Source organism: Diabrotica virgifera, chromosome 4 (genome assembly GCF_917563875.1).
Source record: "Diabrotica virgifera virgifera chromosome 4, PGI_DIABVI_V3a".
Lineage (NCBI taxonomy): Eukaryota > Metazoa > Arthropoda > Insecta > Coleoptera > Chrysomelidae > Diabrotica > Diabrotica virgifera.
This window is the reverse complement of record NC_065446.1, coordinates 118,252,393-118,265,819: the sequence shown is the minus strand read 5'-3', so window position 1 is coordinate 118,265,819 and position 13,427 is coordinate 118,252,393. Positions and strand designations below refer to the sequence as shown.

Genomic DNA, 13,427 nt, shown 5'->3' with positions numbered 1-13,427 from the left:
CCCATAACTTTTTTTCACAGGGATATAGGTATAGGCATTGTTTCAGCGAAAAATAATTTCCATTCTTTTTCTTTAAAATAACGTTTAGTAGAAGTCTCTAGGATTTACAGTTTTTGAAACAGGATTTTTCAAAGTTCGTCGCTCACAGCATTACTGGGCAATTTTCTCCATTATTTCGCAAACATTGTTCTGTAACTTTTTTCTACGCATTTCTAGGTATACATAATGGTACATTGTACATTTAGAAGAAAGAGAAGTCAATTATCTTTAAAATGGTCTATTTTATAGGTTTATACGACTATTTTTAAGCAAGTTATGCTTTTTCAAGGTTCTATATACTTTTAATGATATGTTGATATTTTTTAGGATTATTTTTTAAATTCCTCATTATGACTTTTTTCTTGGACATTTAGGTATATACATTGTGGAATAAAAAAGCTTATTTTCTTTACTTTAAAATGGTGTATTCCAAAAAATTCTAGGACTATTTTTAAACAAGATATCCGTAGGATATCCAAGTCCAAGGGTATCCGTAATTTGAGAAAAAATTTAATTTTTTTTAAATTTTTTTTTCAATTAGAAAAATATAATTGCATATTATAACATAATTTTTAATTCCAAATAACTTTTCTTAATAACACTTTTCGATATTGTGAGATATGAAGGTACGATATTTTACGATCTTGAGCGAAATTCATATTTTTAACATATCTCGTACACTATTAATAAAATTTTATATCTGATGATTGCATCTTAGGTTTTAGACTATTCAGAGAATTTTATAAAGAATAGTTTTCTTTCATTATCACATTAGACATTATCACTATAAATTTTACACGCTATTAAATTATTAACGTTTTGTTTTAACACATTTTTTTATGGATAAAGGAGACAACTGAAGCTAAAATAGTGTTATCTAGTGAACAAGAAAGGTATTAGTCAGAAAAATAAAACCGAATTTTGCTCGTGATAAGTAATATGGACAAACTATACGGGAATATGTTGAATTAGTCGTCTACATGACTTTTTCATACGGGCGGACGCCTGAGCGGGGGTCGAGATTAGTTATAAGAGACCAAAGTCGCGGTTTTTATTATTTTTTGTGACGCTCATGATCGAGATAGTGCACCAAAATTTGGGAATAAGTAGGTCATGATTTAACTGTCATGACGAAACTTGGCAAAAAGAACCAAAGTGCGAAAATTACTAGGAGAGCGAGACTAGCATGGGCAGGATTTGGAAAACTTAGTTGGATACTTAAGAACCGCAAAATACCTCAATACCTGAGGAGCAAAGTGTTCAACCAGTGCATCCTTCCTATCATGACATATGGATGTCAAACCTGGTCTCTAATCAAGGCAAATATGAATAAACCAGCCACAACAGAAAGAGCAATGTTAGGTATACGCTGTGAGCTCGTACGTAGAGGGGATATTTATAAATTCACGAGCGCCAGTAGTGATAAGTCTGTAAACGTTTACCGGAAATTTGACATAAATGTCAAAGTGATTAATTTAAAATTAAAATTAAAAACATTAATTATAAAAAATATTAGTTGGTCAAAGCTGTGGTATATATTTTTACATTAAATATACTTACGTTTTAAATACTGAATTTACGTTTTTTTTAATGTTCCATAATATGTAATTATAAATTAATCTATTAATCTTGGCGCCATCTACACGATAATTGTGAAAGTATCCGAAGTAAGAAATTAATATTTCATCAATAGAACGTCAAAATGATTAGCAAAATCTTAAAAAAATCTATTACAATTTAATTACTTTTTAGCGTTGTAAATATTAAGCGATAACAATTAAATAATAAATTTAAAAATTACCGGTGAAAGTTGATTAGTAATCCGCTAGGAGCGACACCAGCGAAGCTCAGAGCGTATACGACTGTCAGATAAAAAGAGGAATGATTGGGTAAGATCAAAAACAAAAGTCGATGATATAACAACAAAAGTTGCCAAACTTAAATTGGAGCTATGCAGGCCACACTGCTAGACAAAAAGACCAACGTTGGAATGCAACATTACAGCACTGGAGATCACACGAAAATAAATGACCGAGAGGAAGACCACACATGATATTAAAAGAGTAGCCGGAACAAATTGGAAATATGTTGCTCAGGATAGAGACCGATGGAAGGAGTTGGGAGAGGCCTATGTCCAAACGTGGACGATAGAAGGCTAAAGAAAAAGAAGATGTAACTAAGCAAAATCTCCAGGGGCGAAACGCTGGGTGGTGGACAAAGGGGTGGGGGCTAGGGTGAATATAAAACTTATAAGGGTTTTTTGTGACGTTTGTGATCGAGATAGTTCACAAAAATTTGGGAATAAGTAGATCATGACCTAACTAAGTAAAATCTCCAGGGGCAGAAAGATCTGCGTGGGAGAAAATGGGGTGGTAGGCAGGGGAGAATATAAAAATTTGAAGGGGTTTTTTGTGAACGTTCATGATCGAGATTTAAAATCTCCAGGGGCAGACAGCTAAAATTTAAAAAAATATATATATTTAAATGAAAAACGATTAATTTTTTTCTAATTTCATCACTTTCTATCAATTAATAATAAAAATTTCGAGAACAATTGTAATAATTTAATAAAATTAATTATTTGCATAAATCAATTTTTTAAAAAAATATTTGATAAATAATAAGAAAATTTCATTTTTTCTCTACATTTTTTATAAAAATATTGACCCCATTTTTAAGAAAAATGGCCCCACCTAGCTGTCCGCCCTATTGGATTTTAATTCTACACATCTAAATGAATCAATTGGGCAAGTTGCGGACATTGCCTTCATGACGAGCATCACCCAAAAATTTTGGGTATTCAGCCTTGTCCGCCCCTGGAGATTTTACTTAGTACGTCATGATCTACTTATTCCCAAATTTTGGTGCTCTCGATCACGAACGAACAAAAACCCCTCATAATTTTTATATTCACCCCTGCCCACCAACCCTTTGTCCCCCACGTAGCGTTGCGTCCCTGGAGATTTTACATAGCTACGTCATGATTATGGAGACCTACACAGAGGAGAGGAATCGAGATAGGACGACCTTGAAATTTTTGTACACGATTTTGCCTGTTTGCTTGGTTTCTCGCTAGGGCGGCGGTGGCGTAGAGATAGATGCTACTTTTGCATTGGAGTGAATGTGAAAATTTCGAAAATAATTAATTATTCGTAGTTAATATAAGATTATTGGTTTTGGTGGTTAATATTATTTAAATATGAGTGCCAAGAAAGCTTACACTAAAAGAACTTGCTTCGTACCGGGATTTATATCGAGTTATTGTTCCGATAAAAAATTCAAAAGGGAACTTAATGAAGTTAATAAAGACTTTTTATAAATATTTGTCTTTATGTTATTTATAACGTTCATGGATTATACCTATTCGTTTGTATGTTATTTCCTTCGGTGTAAATAAAATTTGTGCCTATTATTGGTTTTTATTTTAACCTGAAAATTATAGTGATAATAGTAGGAGGATCTTGGAAAGTTTTTCTGTCGAAACAATGCATTTTTTGAGACAAAATATTTCACAAAAATTAACATTAATTTTATAAAAGTCAGACTATCGTCTGCGTAGTTTATAGACATATATTTTTATTAACTAAATTTAAACATCTGATAGGTAAACTTTCAGAATATAGATAAATGATAGTATTCAAAAGAAAAAGCAGTTTAAATTTTGATAAAAAGAATAATTAAAAAAAAATTGATCAATAAACTTCAAATTATTTAAATAACTTTTTAAACTTTTTAAAAACAATTACGTACAGTTAAGTCAATTTTTTCAACTAACAAACTTTTTGATATCAGTTACAGATATTAAAAAATTAATTTGCAGTTGAAATACCATTGGTATATAAATGTGGCAGTTAGATAATGTGACAAAATATTTCCGCTTCAAAATAAGCTGTCCTACATATTAAAGTAATGACAAATTTAAATTTGATGTCACATCTCCATCTACAATGAATACACTTTTTACCACACGTCGATATGTTATAAGGTTAAAATAATTTATTTTTGGCATAAAACATATTCAGCTACAATCCACCAATAAATTAATGTCTAATTACGCTAAAAACAAAAATAAAATGAGTTAAATATTAAATAAGTCCATAAGAGCTAATGTATTTGTAGCACCTATTCGAACACTTGCGCCTCTAGCGGCGATTGCTGAAAGTTGAATTAGAGGTTGAAAAGTTAGCCCACAAACGATGCATTGCGTTTCCACTCCTTCTTACAGGTCTCCATAGTCATGATCTACATATTCTCAAATGTTGGTGCAATGTCTCGATCACGAACGCCACAAAAAGCCCTTATAATTTTTATATTCACTCATGCCCCGACCCCTTTGTCCTCCACGCAGCATTCTGCCCCTGGAGATTTTGCTTAATTACGTCATGACCTACTTATTCCCAAATTTTGATGCAGTATGTCGATTATGAGCGTTACAAAAAAATAAAAAAAACTCCGATTTTGACTCCTTTTAACTACCCTCGTCCACCGCTCAGGTGTCCGTCCGTGTGGGAAAGTCATGTACACGACTAACTCAACACATCCCCGTATAGTTTGTCCATATTACTCATCACGAGCAAAGTCCGCTTCCAGCTCTTGGACTATATCTACAAAAAGTGAATATAAAGGAAGCAACTAATACAATCACTTTTTTTATTTGTTTCCTAAAATACTGTCTCTTACCCCTTTTATGACTTGGAAAGTGTTCTGTTTCTTTATAGTCTAAGAGCTGGGAGCGGATTTTGTGCGTGATAAGTAATATGGAAAAATTAAACGGGGATATGTTGAATTAGTTGTGTACATGACTTTCACCAACGGCCGGAAACCAGAGTAGGGGCCGAGGGTAGTTATGTGCACCAAAATTTGGGAATAAGTAGGTCATGACGTACCTAAGTAAAATCTCTAGGGGCGCAACGCTGCGTGGCCGACAAAGGGGTTGGGGTAGGGGTGAATATAAAAAATATAAGGGGTTTTTTGCGACGTTCGTGATTGAGATGGTGCACCAAAATTTGGGTATAAGTAGACCATGACATAAATAAGTAAAGTCCCCGGAGCCGGAAACCAGAGTGGGGGAGGAAGGTAGTTATAAGGGGTCAAAGTCCCGTTTTTTATTATTTTTTTCGTGATGCTCATGGTCGAGATAGTGCACCAAAATTTGGGAATAAGTAGGTCATGACGTAACTAAGTAAAATCTCTAGGAGTGGAACGCTGCGTGGCCGACAAAGGGGTGGGATAGTGCACCAAAATTTGGGAATAAGTAGACCATGACATAACTAAGTAATATCCCCAGAGGCGGAAACCAGAGTGGCGGAGGAGGGTAGTTATAAGGGGTAAAAGTCGCGGTTTTTATTATTTTTTTCTGTGACGCTCATGATGGAGATAGTGTACCAAAATTTGGGAGTAAGTAGGTCATGACGTAACTAAGTAAAATCTCCAGGGGCGGAACGCTGCTTAGGGTACAAAGGGGTGGTAGGCAGGGGTGAATATAAAAAATATAAGGGGTTTTTTGCGACGTTCGTGATTGAGATAGTGCACCAAAATTTGGGTATAAGTAGATCATGACATAAATAAGTAAAATCCCCGGAGCCGGAAACCAGAATGGGGGAGGAAGGTAGTTATAAGGGGTCAAAATCCCGTTTTTTATTATTTTTTTTGTGATGCTCATGATCGAGATAGTGCACCAAAATTTGGGAATAAGTAGGTCATGACGTAACTAAGTAAAATCTCTAGGAGTGGAACGCTGCGTGGCCGACAAAGGGGTGGGATAGTGCACCAAAATTTGGGAATAAGTAGACCATGACATAACTAAGTAATATCCCCAGAGGCGGAAACCAGAGTGGCGGAGGAGGGTAGTTATAAGGGGTAAAAGTCGCGGTTTTTATTATTTTTTTCTGTGACGCTCATGATGGAGATAGTGTACCAAAATTTGGGAGTAAGTAGGTCATGAGGTAACTAAGTAAAATCTCCAGGGGCGGAACGCTGCTTGGGGTACAAAGGGGTGATAGGCAGGGGTGAGTATAAAAATATATGGGGGATTTTTTGCCGTTCGTGATCGAGAGAGTGCACCAAAATTTGGGAATAAGTAGATCATGACATTACTAAGTAAAATCTCCAGGGGCGGAACGCTGCGTGGGGGACAAATGTTGCGCCGGGCCACAAAAAAAATAATACACACTGCGATTTTGACCCCTTAAAACAACCCTCATCCCAAATTCTGGTTTCCGGCTCTGGGGATTTTACTTAGCTAAGTCATGGTCTACTTATTCCCAAATTTTGGTGCACTATATCAATCTAGCACGTCTCAAAAAACCCCTTATATTTTTTATATTCACACCTACCCCCACGCCTTTATCGGCCACGCAGCGTTCCACCCCTGGAGATTGTACTTAGTTACCTCATGACCTATTTCCAAATTTTGGTGCACTATCTCGATCATGAGCGTCACAAAAAAAATAATAAAAACGGAAACTTTGACCCCTTATAACTACCCTCGTCCCCCACCTCGGGTTACCGGCTCTGAGGATTTTACTTAATTATGTCATGATCTACTTATTCCCAAATTTTGGTGCACTATCTCGATCACAAACGTCACAAAAAACCCTTATAAGTTTTATATTCACCCTAGCCCCCACCCCTTTGTCCACCACCCAGCGTTTCGCCCCTGGAGATTTTGCTTAGTTACATCTTCTTTTTTTTTTCTTTAGCCTTCTATCGTCCACGTTTGGACATAGGCCTCTCCCAACTCCTTCCATCGGTCTCTATCCTGAACGTCGCAAAAACCCCTTATATTTTTTGTATTCACCCATGCCCCACCCCTTTGTCGGATACGCAGCGTGCCACCCCTGGAGATTTTACTTAGTTACGTCATGACCTACTTATTCCCAAATTTTGGTGCACTATCTCGATCACGAACGTCACAAAAAAAAAATAATAAAAACGGCGACTTTGACCCTTATAACTACCCTCGTCCCCCACTCTGGTTTCCGACTCTGGGGATTTTACTTAGTAATGTCATGGTCTACTTATTCCCAAATTTTGGTCCACTATCTCAATCACGAACGTCGCAAAAAACCCTTTATATTTTTTATATTCACCCCTACCCCCACCCCTTTGTCGGCCACGCAGCGTTCCGCTTCTAGAGATTTTACTTAGTTACGTCATGACCTACTTATTCCCAAATTTTGGTGCACTATCTCGATCATGAGCGTCACAAAAAAAATTATAAAAACCGCGACTTTGACCCCGTATAACTACCCTCGGCCCCCACTCTGGTTTCCGGCCATTGGTGAAAGTCATGTACACAACTAATTCAACATATCCACGTATAGTTTTTCCATATTACTTATCACGCACAAAATCCGCTTCTATCCCTCCGACTATTATGTTTTTGCTTTGAAGTTGTGCTATATGTATGTTAGATTGTCAGTTGCCCCTTTTAACCGTGAATAAAAATCTATTTTCCAATGTTAGTTACCTTCTATATCTATAGCCACTCGAGTCTTCAATAATTGTCAAATAGCAATAACTTTTCTTTTTCTTCTTCCTGCTTCCTTAATAGGCTCGCGCCTGTTCCATCTTCGGATACCTCCCCATTAGATATCCAGGTTGCCACTCCACCTCCTCCTTGGCCTTCCTATACTCCTTCGGCCATTTGGTGATCTGTCTCTTGCTATCTTTACCAGTCTTCCTTCTCCCATTGTGCTTATATGGCTATACCTTTATTTTTTTCTTTTCAGTGTCCTGTCATTTTATGTTCTCTATATTACAGCTTTGCCTGAGGTCTGTGCTACGTTGTTTGTCCCTTAATGATTTTTCTGTGATATCTCGGACTATTTTCATTTTATACGTTTCCATCAGTATTTTTGTCCTTGTGGTGTCAGGTCTTCTTTCCGCAGTGTAAGTCATAATTGGCCTAACTACTGTACTATAAATCTTGGCCTTTGTTTCTGTCCGTAGATGTGTGTTGCGCCAGATAGTGTGTTTAAGACATCCTGCTATTCTGTTGGCTTTGTTTATTTGTTGGGCAACTTCCGCTTCTGTATCTCAATAACTGCGCATTAGTACTCCCATGGCCGCCGAGAGGGCGGTACAGCCGGTACATTTTACCGGGGCCCGGCGATGTAAGGGGCCCGGCGTCGACCTGATCAAAGACGTAATTTTTCCTGTTTTTTTTTTGCTCTTCACTTTATGTCCATAATACGTTTGATTTTTACTTGGCTATATTTAACATGACCTTTAGTTAATTTGGTGTAAAATGTTAACAGCAATAAATCACAGAAGTCAAATGCTGCAGTGCAGTCAGGTAACTATGGATAATGGATATGGAGATTAAAAATATTTCAGGGCTTCTAGAAGATTTACAAAAAATCAGAAATTGATTGAAGAATATAAAGGGTCAGAATCTAGAGGGATCAGGTCTTTCATTGTTGAAGAATCTAAATTAGTTACCAGCAATTATGGAATAAATCCAGAATTTACATCAAATAAAGAAAAACGGCGCACGGCGCAAGCAACCTGTGAGATTTTTTGATGCTTGCCTGGGCCTAGTAGTGATGCGACTAATAATTTTGAGCCCGACGCAATATTTCGCTGTGAACTATTTAATATTGTCAAATAATAAGCAATTTAACCAGAATATTTAATGCGGCAAATGAAATTCATTCGCTATAGTCGATTTGCTAATCTGAGACACAACTGTCTACATTACAATCACAATAAAGACGCACTAGAAATAAACAAGCACGAGGAGCACTTCCAAATCATGATTTGGGAGTGCTCCTCGAACATTCAACGTATCTTGGTTTGTTTATTTCTATATAGTACATCTTTATTGTGATTGTAGTGTAGACAGTTGTGTCTCAGATTAGCGAATCGACTATATTTAACATTTTGTGGACATTCGGACATTCCGAGATGACGATGACGAGAATATTAAGAAAAAATTGATATATTGCGCGAGTTTTATAAAGAAGACATCAGTAAAGAATTGATAGATGAAATTTTTCATTTGAGAGCCATATACAAGGATAATATTGGTAAATCTCAACTTTTTCCGATCTTCTTCTTTACGTGCCATCATCGCGACGAAGGTTGGCAATCATCATTGCTATTCTAACTTTTGACACTACAGCCCGAAAGAGTTTAGTTGAGCTGGATTCAAACCATTTTCTGAGATTTCTCTGCCAGGACATTTTTCTTCTACCTATGCTGCGCCTTCCTTGAATCTTTCCCTGCAGTTTATCCAATAGATTTACTTAATAAAATTAAACATCTTAAATTAGATTCATTATTTCCTAATGTTGTTATTGCGTTAAGAATATTTTGCACATTGCCGGTGACAATCGCAGAAGCGAAAAGATCCTTTAGTTTTCTTTCCCGCATAAAGAATGCTGTGATATCTACAATGAAACAGGATTGGTTAACTCACCTATCAACTTTGTGCATTGAGAATGATTTGGTAAAATCATGCGATTTTTCGAAAGTTATAGACATCTTTTCCAATCAGAAAACTCGAAAAGCACCTGTATTATAAATATTTTCACTATTATAAATAAAATCAAAATTTAATAAAATTTATATTTGAAATGTTTCTTATATTTTTACTATTGATAATTTTATTTCTATAAAAGTTGAACAACTTTTTTCGCTCTTCACTTTTTGTCGGGAACCCGTTCGTAGCTTCTTGCCGCGGCCCGCTCATCCCTCTCGGCGGCCCTGAGTACTCCCAAGTAGCTGATACTTCTTTCTTGCTGGATTATTTTACTGTCCACTTCCAGCTTGCACCTTATTGGATCTTTAGAGATTACCATACTTTTAGCAATAACTCATAAAATTCAAAATACCGAAGAAAACTTATTTGCCTGCATTTTTTCTCTCAGATAACGATAATCTTGACGTCGGACTCGACTATCGCAAAAACAACACTGACGTCATTTACATACAAAAGCGGGCAAAAAACTCCAACATACATTGTCGTCCAACAGCGCCTGATGTCGATGTGAAGCTGTTTAGGATCGATACTGGCAGTGTTGAAGTAAGTAAATTAAAACGAACGAAAGTTTTACTTTCAATATTAACAATATTGAAAATAAAACTTTATTAGAACTAATCCTTTGGTTACACCATTCGTGGCTTCTAAAAATTGCAAGACAACGAATTGCCGGAGCTAAGAAGGACGAGGGAGATCTATCAAATTGCATCTCACTGCCCGCCTGTCCAGCGCGGTAAAATTCCAACAAAGATTAGTTCCCAATTCTCAGAAAAGGAGTAGAACTAAAATAATAAATAATTAATAATTTCGTTGCGAACCGAAACAAGATTAATTAATAGTTATTTATGTATCAAGGGCATTAAATAGACGTTTATACCCTAAAAGTGACAAGCTATGTCACCCGAGGGTATAAACATCTAATAATGCACGTGGTGCATACAAAACTTTATGTCATACCGGTTCATTGCATCAATTAAAGTTTTAATTTTATTTTATATTAATTAGAAGCAATATTGTATCGCAGCAGGTATTTAGTACCGTTGCTAGGAAAGTGATGTTGGTTAGCAATTTTTTATTATCGTAAACAAAGTTTTTATATGTGACATCGTCAAAAAAAAGGCAGAATGCAAGAGAAATTCGATATTTCTGAAGAAATATTTAACCGTGGAAGATCACACCTATTTTTTTTTTAAATAAACCGAACACATGGGTGTCAGATACCCAATGATTTTTTGTGAAGAAATAAAAAAAAAGTAAATATTTTATGATTTCCAGAGACTCTCTAATCACTATTGAATACATAAGAATAATTAAATCAATAATTTTATTTTCTCTCTCTTAATTGTAGTAACACAAAAGAAAAAAATATTAAAAATACCTAAAAATAGTTAAAAAACATTTTCTAAAAAACGGGAAACATAATTCAAAATATTTTAATTTAATTTAACAACAAAATGGTCTTTCTAACTAAAATATAACACCTTTTGATTATAGAACTCATATTCATTCTTAGCCAGGTATTTCAGTTTCACTCATTTTAGTAACTACATTTATAAGACAGTGTGGCTCTAAGCTCCATGCATTATGCTTTATAGCAAGCCGAGCATGCACGCTTTGCTTTTCCATCTTTGCCTTTGCAGAAATAACACCTAGTTTCTTTTACTAAATTTGTGGGATGTTGTGTTGTTAGGTCATTAAGTTAAACGGACACTTGAACGCAAACCTCACACATGGGTGCTACATACCCTAGTCTGTATTCAATAAATTCTCGTGATTGGAAATATTGCTCAAATGAGACCGCAACTACACACCTGTCCTTGGCAGACTGGAGGCTGAATTTACATAAAGCAGCATAGGCCCATTTATACATACCCGGGCCGTGTCTGTTCCGGGTCAGTGCCGAGTCCGGGTATTTTTATTGCGATATTCACATACAACCGGGTTGTGGCAGTGTGCGTACCGGGCTGAATAAGAGAGGAAAATGTTATTACATATATCTGTGTAAAAGATAGTTGAAAATATTTCGGCTTGGATAGAAGATCTCACCTCACAATATCTATTGCTTGTCTGTTTTCCAGCAGTCGCGTTCACAAAACAATAAAATCGTGTTTATACAAGTCCCTGCGATCCGTGTCATTTTCGTGCATCGCCAGTGCCGACAGCAAAAATATCGGCTGGGATTAATTTCAGACCGGGCCCGAACGGGCTCCGTCCGGGAAACGCCAATGTATAAACATGCTCATGAGAGTACGTATTGTTTTTTTAGACCGGGCCCTGTCTTAACACGGAACGGACACGGCCCTGATATGTATAAATGGGCCTTTACCATTGAAATGCAGCTGCGCAAGCTACATGCAGTTAAGTGTCGCGGTGGGTATCTCACACCCAAGTGTGAGCTTCTAGGGTTAAAAAAGACAAAAAAGCGACTGAGAATCTGTTACCGAAAAAAATCCAAAGAAACGTACGACAAGGAATACGCTAAATTTCAACAATGGATGGCAGAAAATAATACTGAATGCGTAAATGTTTGATTTTTGTTGCTTTCTATGAGCATGGCAATAATTTCTTTATGCCCGTGCGGCCCTAAAGTATACCATTACGTGGTTCGTAACTAAGTTATAAATACGCAATATTAAACAGGTATGACATGATAGTTATTAAGGTACAAAGGGTATTATAGCTCTTGAGGTTAATGGTGTATATATCGAGGGCCTTTGGCCCGAGAGGTATACGTTTACCGAAAGCATTATTATCTATAATACCCGTGGTACCTTAAACGTTTAATGTCTGACTAAATTATACTTTATATGCAAAAAAATTGAATGAATTTTGAATTAATTAGTTTTCAAATAAGTAGGTACATTTACCAGCAATAGTCGTTAACGTAATTGTGGTAACCGTAGTTTTACTTAGGTTGATATTTGTCAACTTGACAATATTTAACTAGTTATTTAAATTTAATGTCCTAGGGCGTTATTTTTCAAAATAACGTCCTTGGGCATTATATTATACTACTTAACTGACTTCGAAATCATGTCATTATTTGTTAAATAATATACCAGTCGGATATTAAATAATTTAAGGCATTAGCCACCTACGTATATAGAGGGTGGAACTCACTTATGGAATAAAATTATTTCTGTCGTTGTTTTAAAAAACCCCTTGGTTTTTATGTATATGTAAATTTGCGCTTTTTAAACATAAATTTCAATGTACAGGGTGATTCACGTAAGGGTAGAATAGTCCAGAAGCGTTATTTTTAATGGAATACCCTGTATATTTTTATCTTTTTAAAAGTTCTTTAACAACCTCATTTCCAAGAACTGTATAATTTAGGGTCTATTATGAATATTACAGGGTGAAATTTTGAAATTTTAAAGTATGGAAACCACTGATGGAATAGGATTGTTTGTGTTCTTATTTTAGAGAACTAAATAAAACGATGGGACACGTCAACTTTTAAATTCAAATGTAGGTATATAAACATAAATTTTAATGCGCAGAGTGATTCACGCAAATTTGGATAGTTCATTATCTTCATTTTTAATGATGAAACACTCTATATATATTTGGTTTTAAAATCTCCTTAATAAGCTGATCTTAATAAACAATAATATTATTTAGCGCCTATTATGAATAATAATAATAATATCCTAATAGTCTAATAGGTAGTACATGGTGAAATTCTGAAATTATACAGGGTGTTTGGTAAAGAATGGGCCATAGCTTAACCTTAGATTCCTGAGGTTAAAATAGGTCGATGTAAGCTAACTTACTTTAGTACGAAAGTTGATAATAACCGAAATACAGGGTGTCAAAATTAAACTTTTATTTTGTTTATTCTTGAATATTTCCTAACGGGCATGGGATAATAATACGGAATTTGGTAAATGGGTGTTTT

General features: G+C 35.6%; 1 protein-coding gene across 1 annotated transcript in view; it reads left to right on the top strand.

Moving 5' to 3' along the window:
- LOC126883138 (platelet-derived growth factor receptor alpha-like) overlaps positions 1 to 13,427 on the top strand; it is a 78,502-nt gene that overhangs the window by 47,484 nt on the left and 17,591 nt on the right. Inside the window, exon 4 of the mRNA XM_050648392.1 lies at positions 9,915 to 10,069. Within this exon, the coding sequence (XP_050504349.1) occupies positions 9,915 to 10,069 (155 nt within the window). The remainder of the gene's footprint in view (positions 1 to 9,914; positions 10,070 to 13,427) is intronic.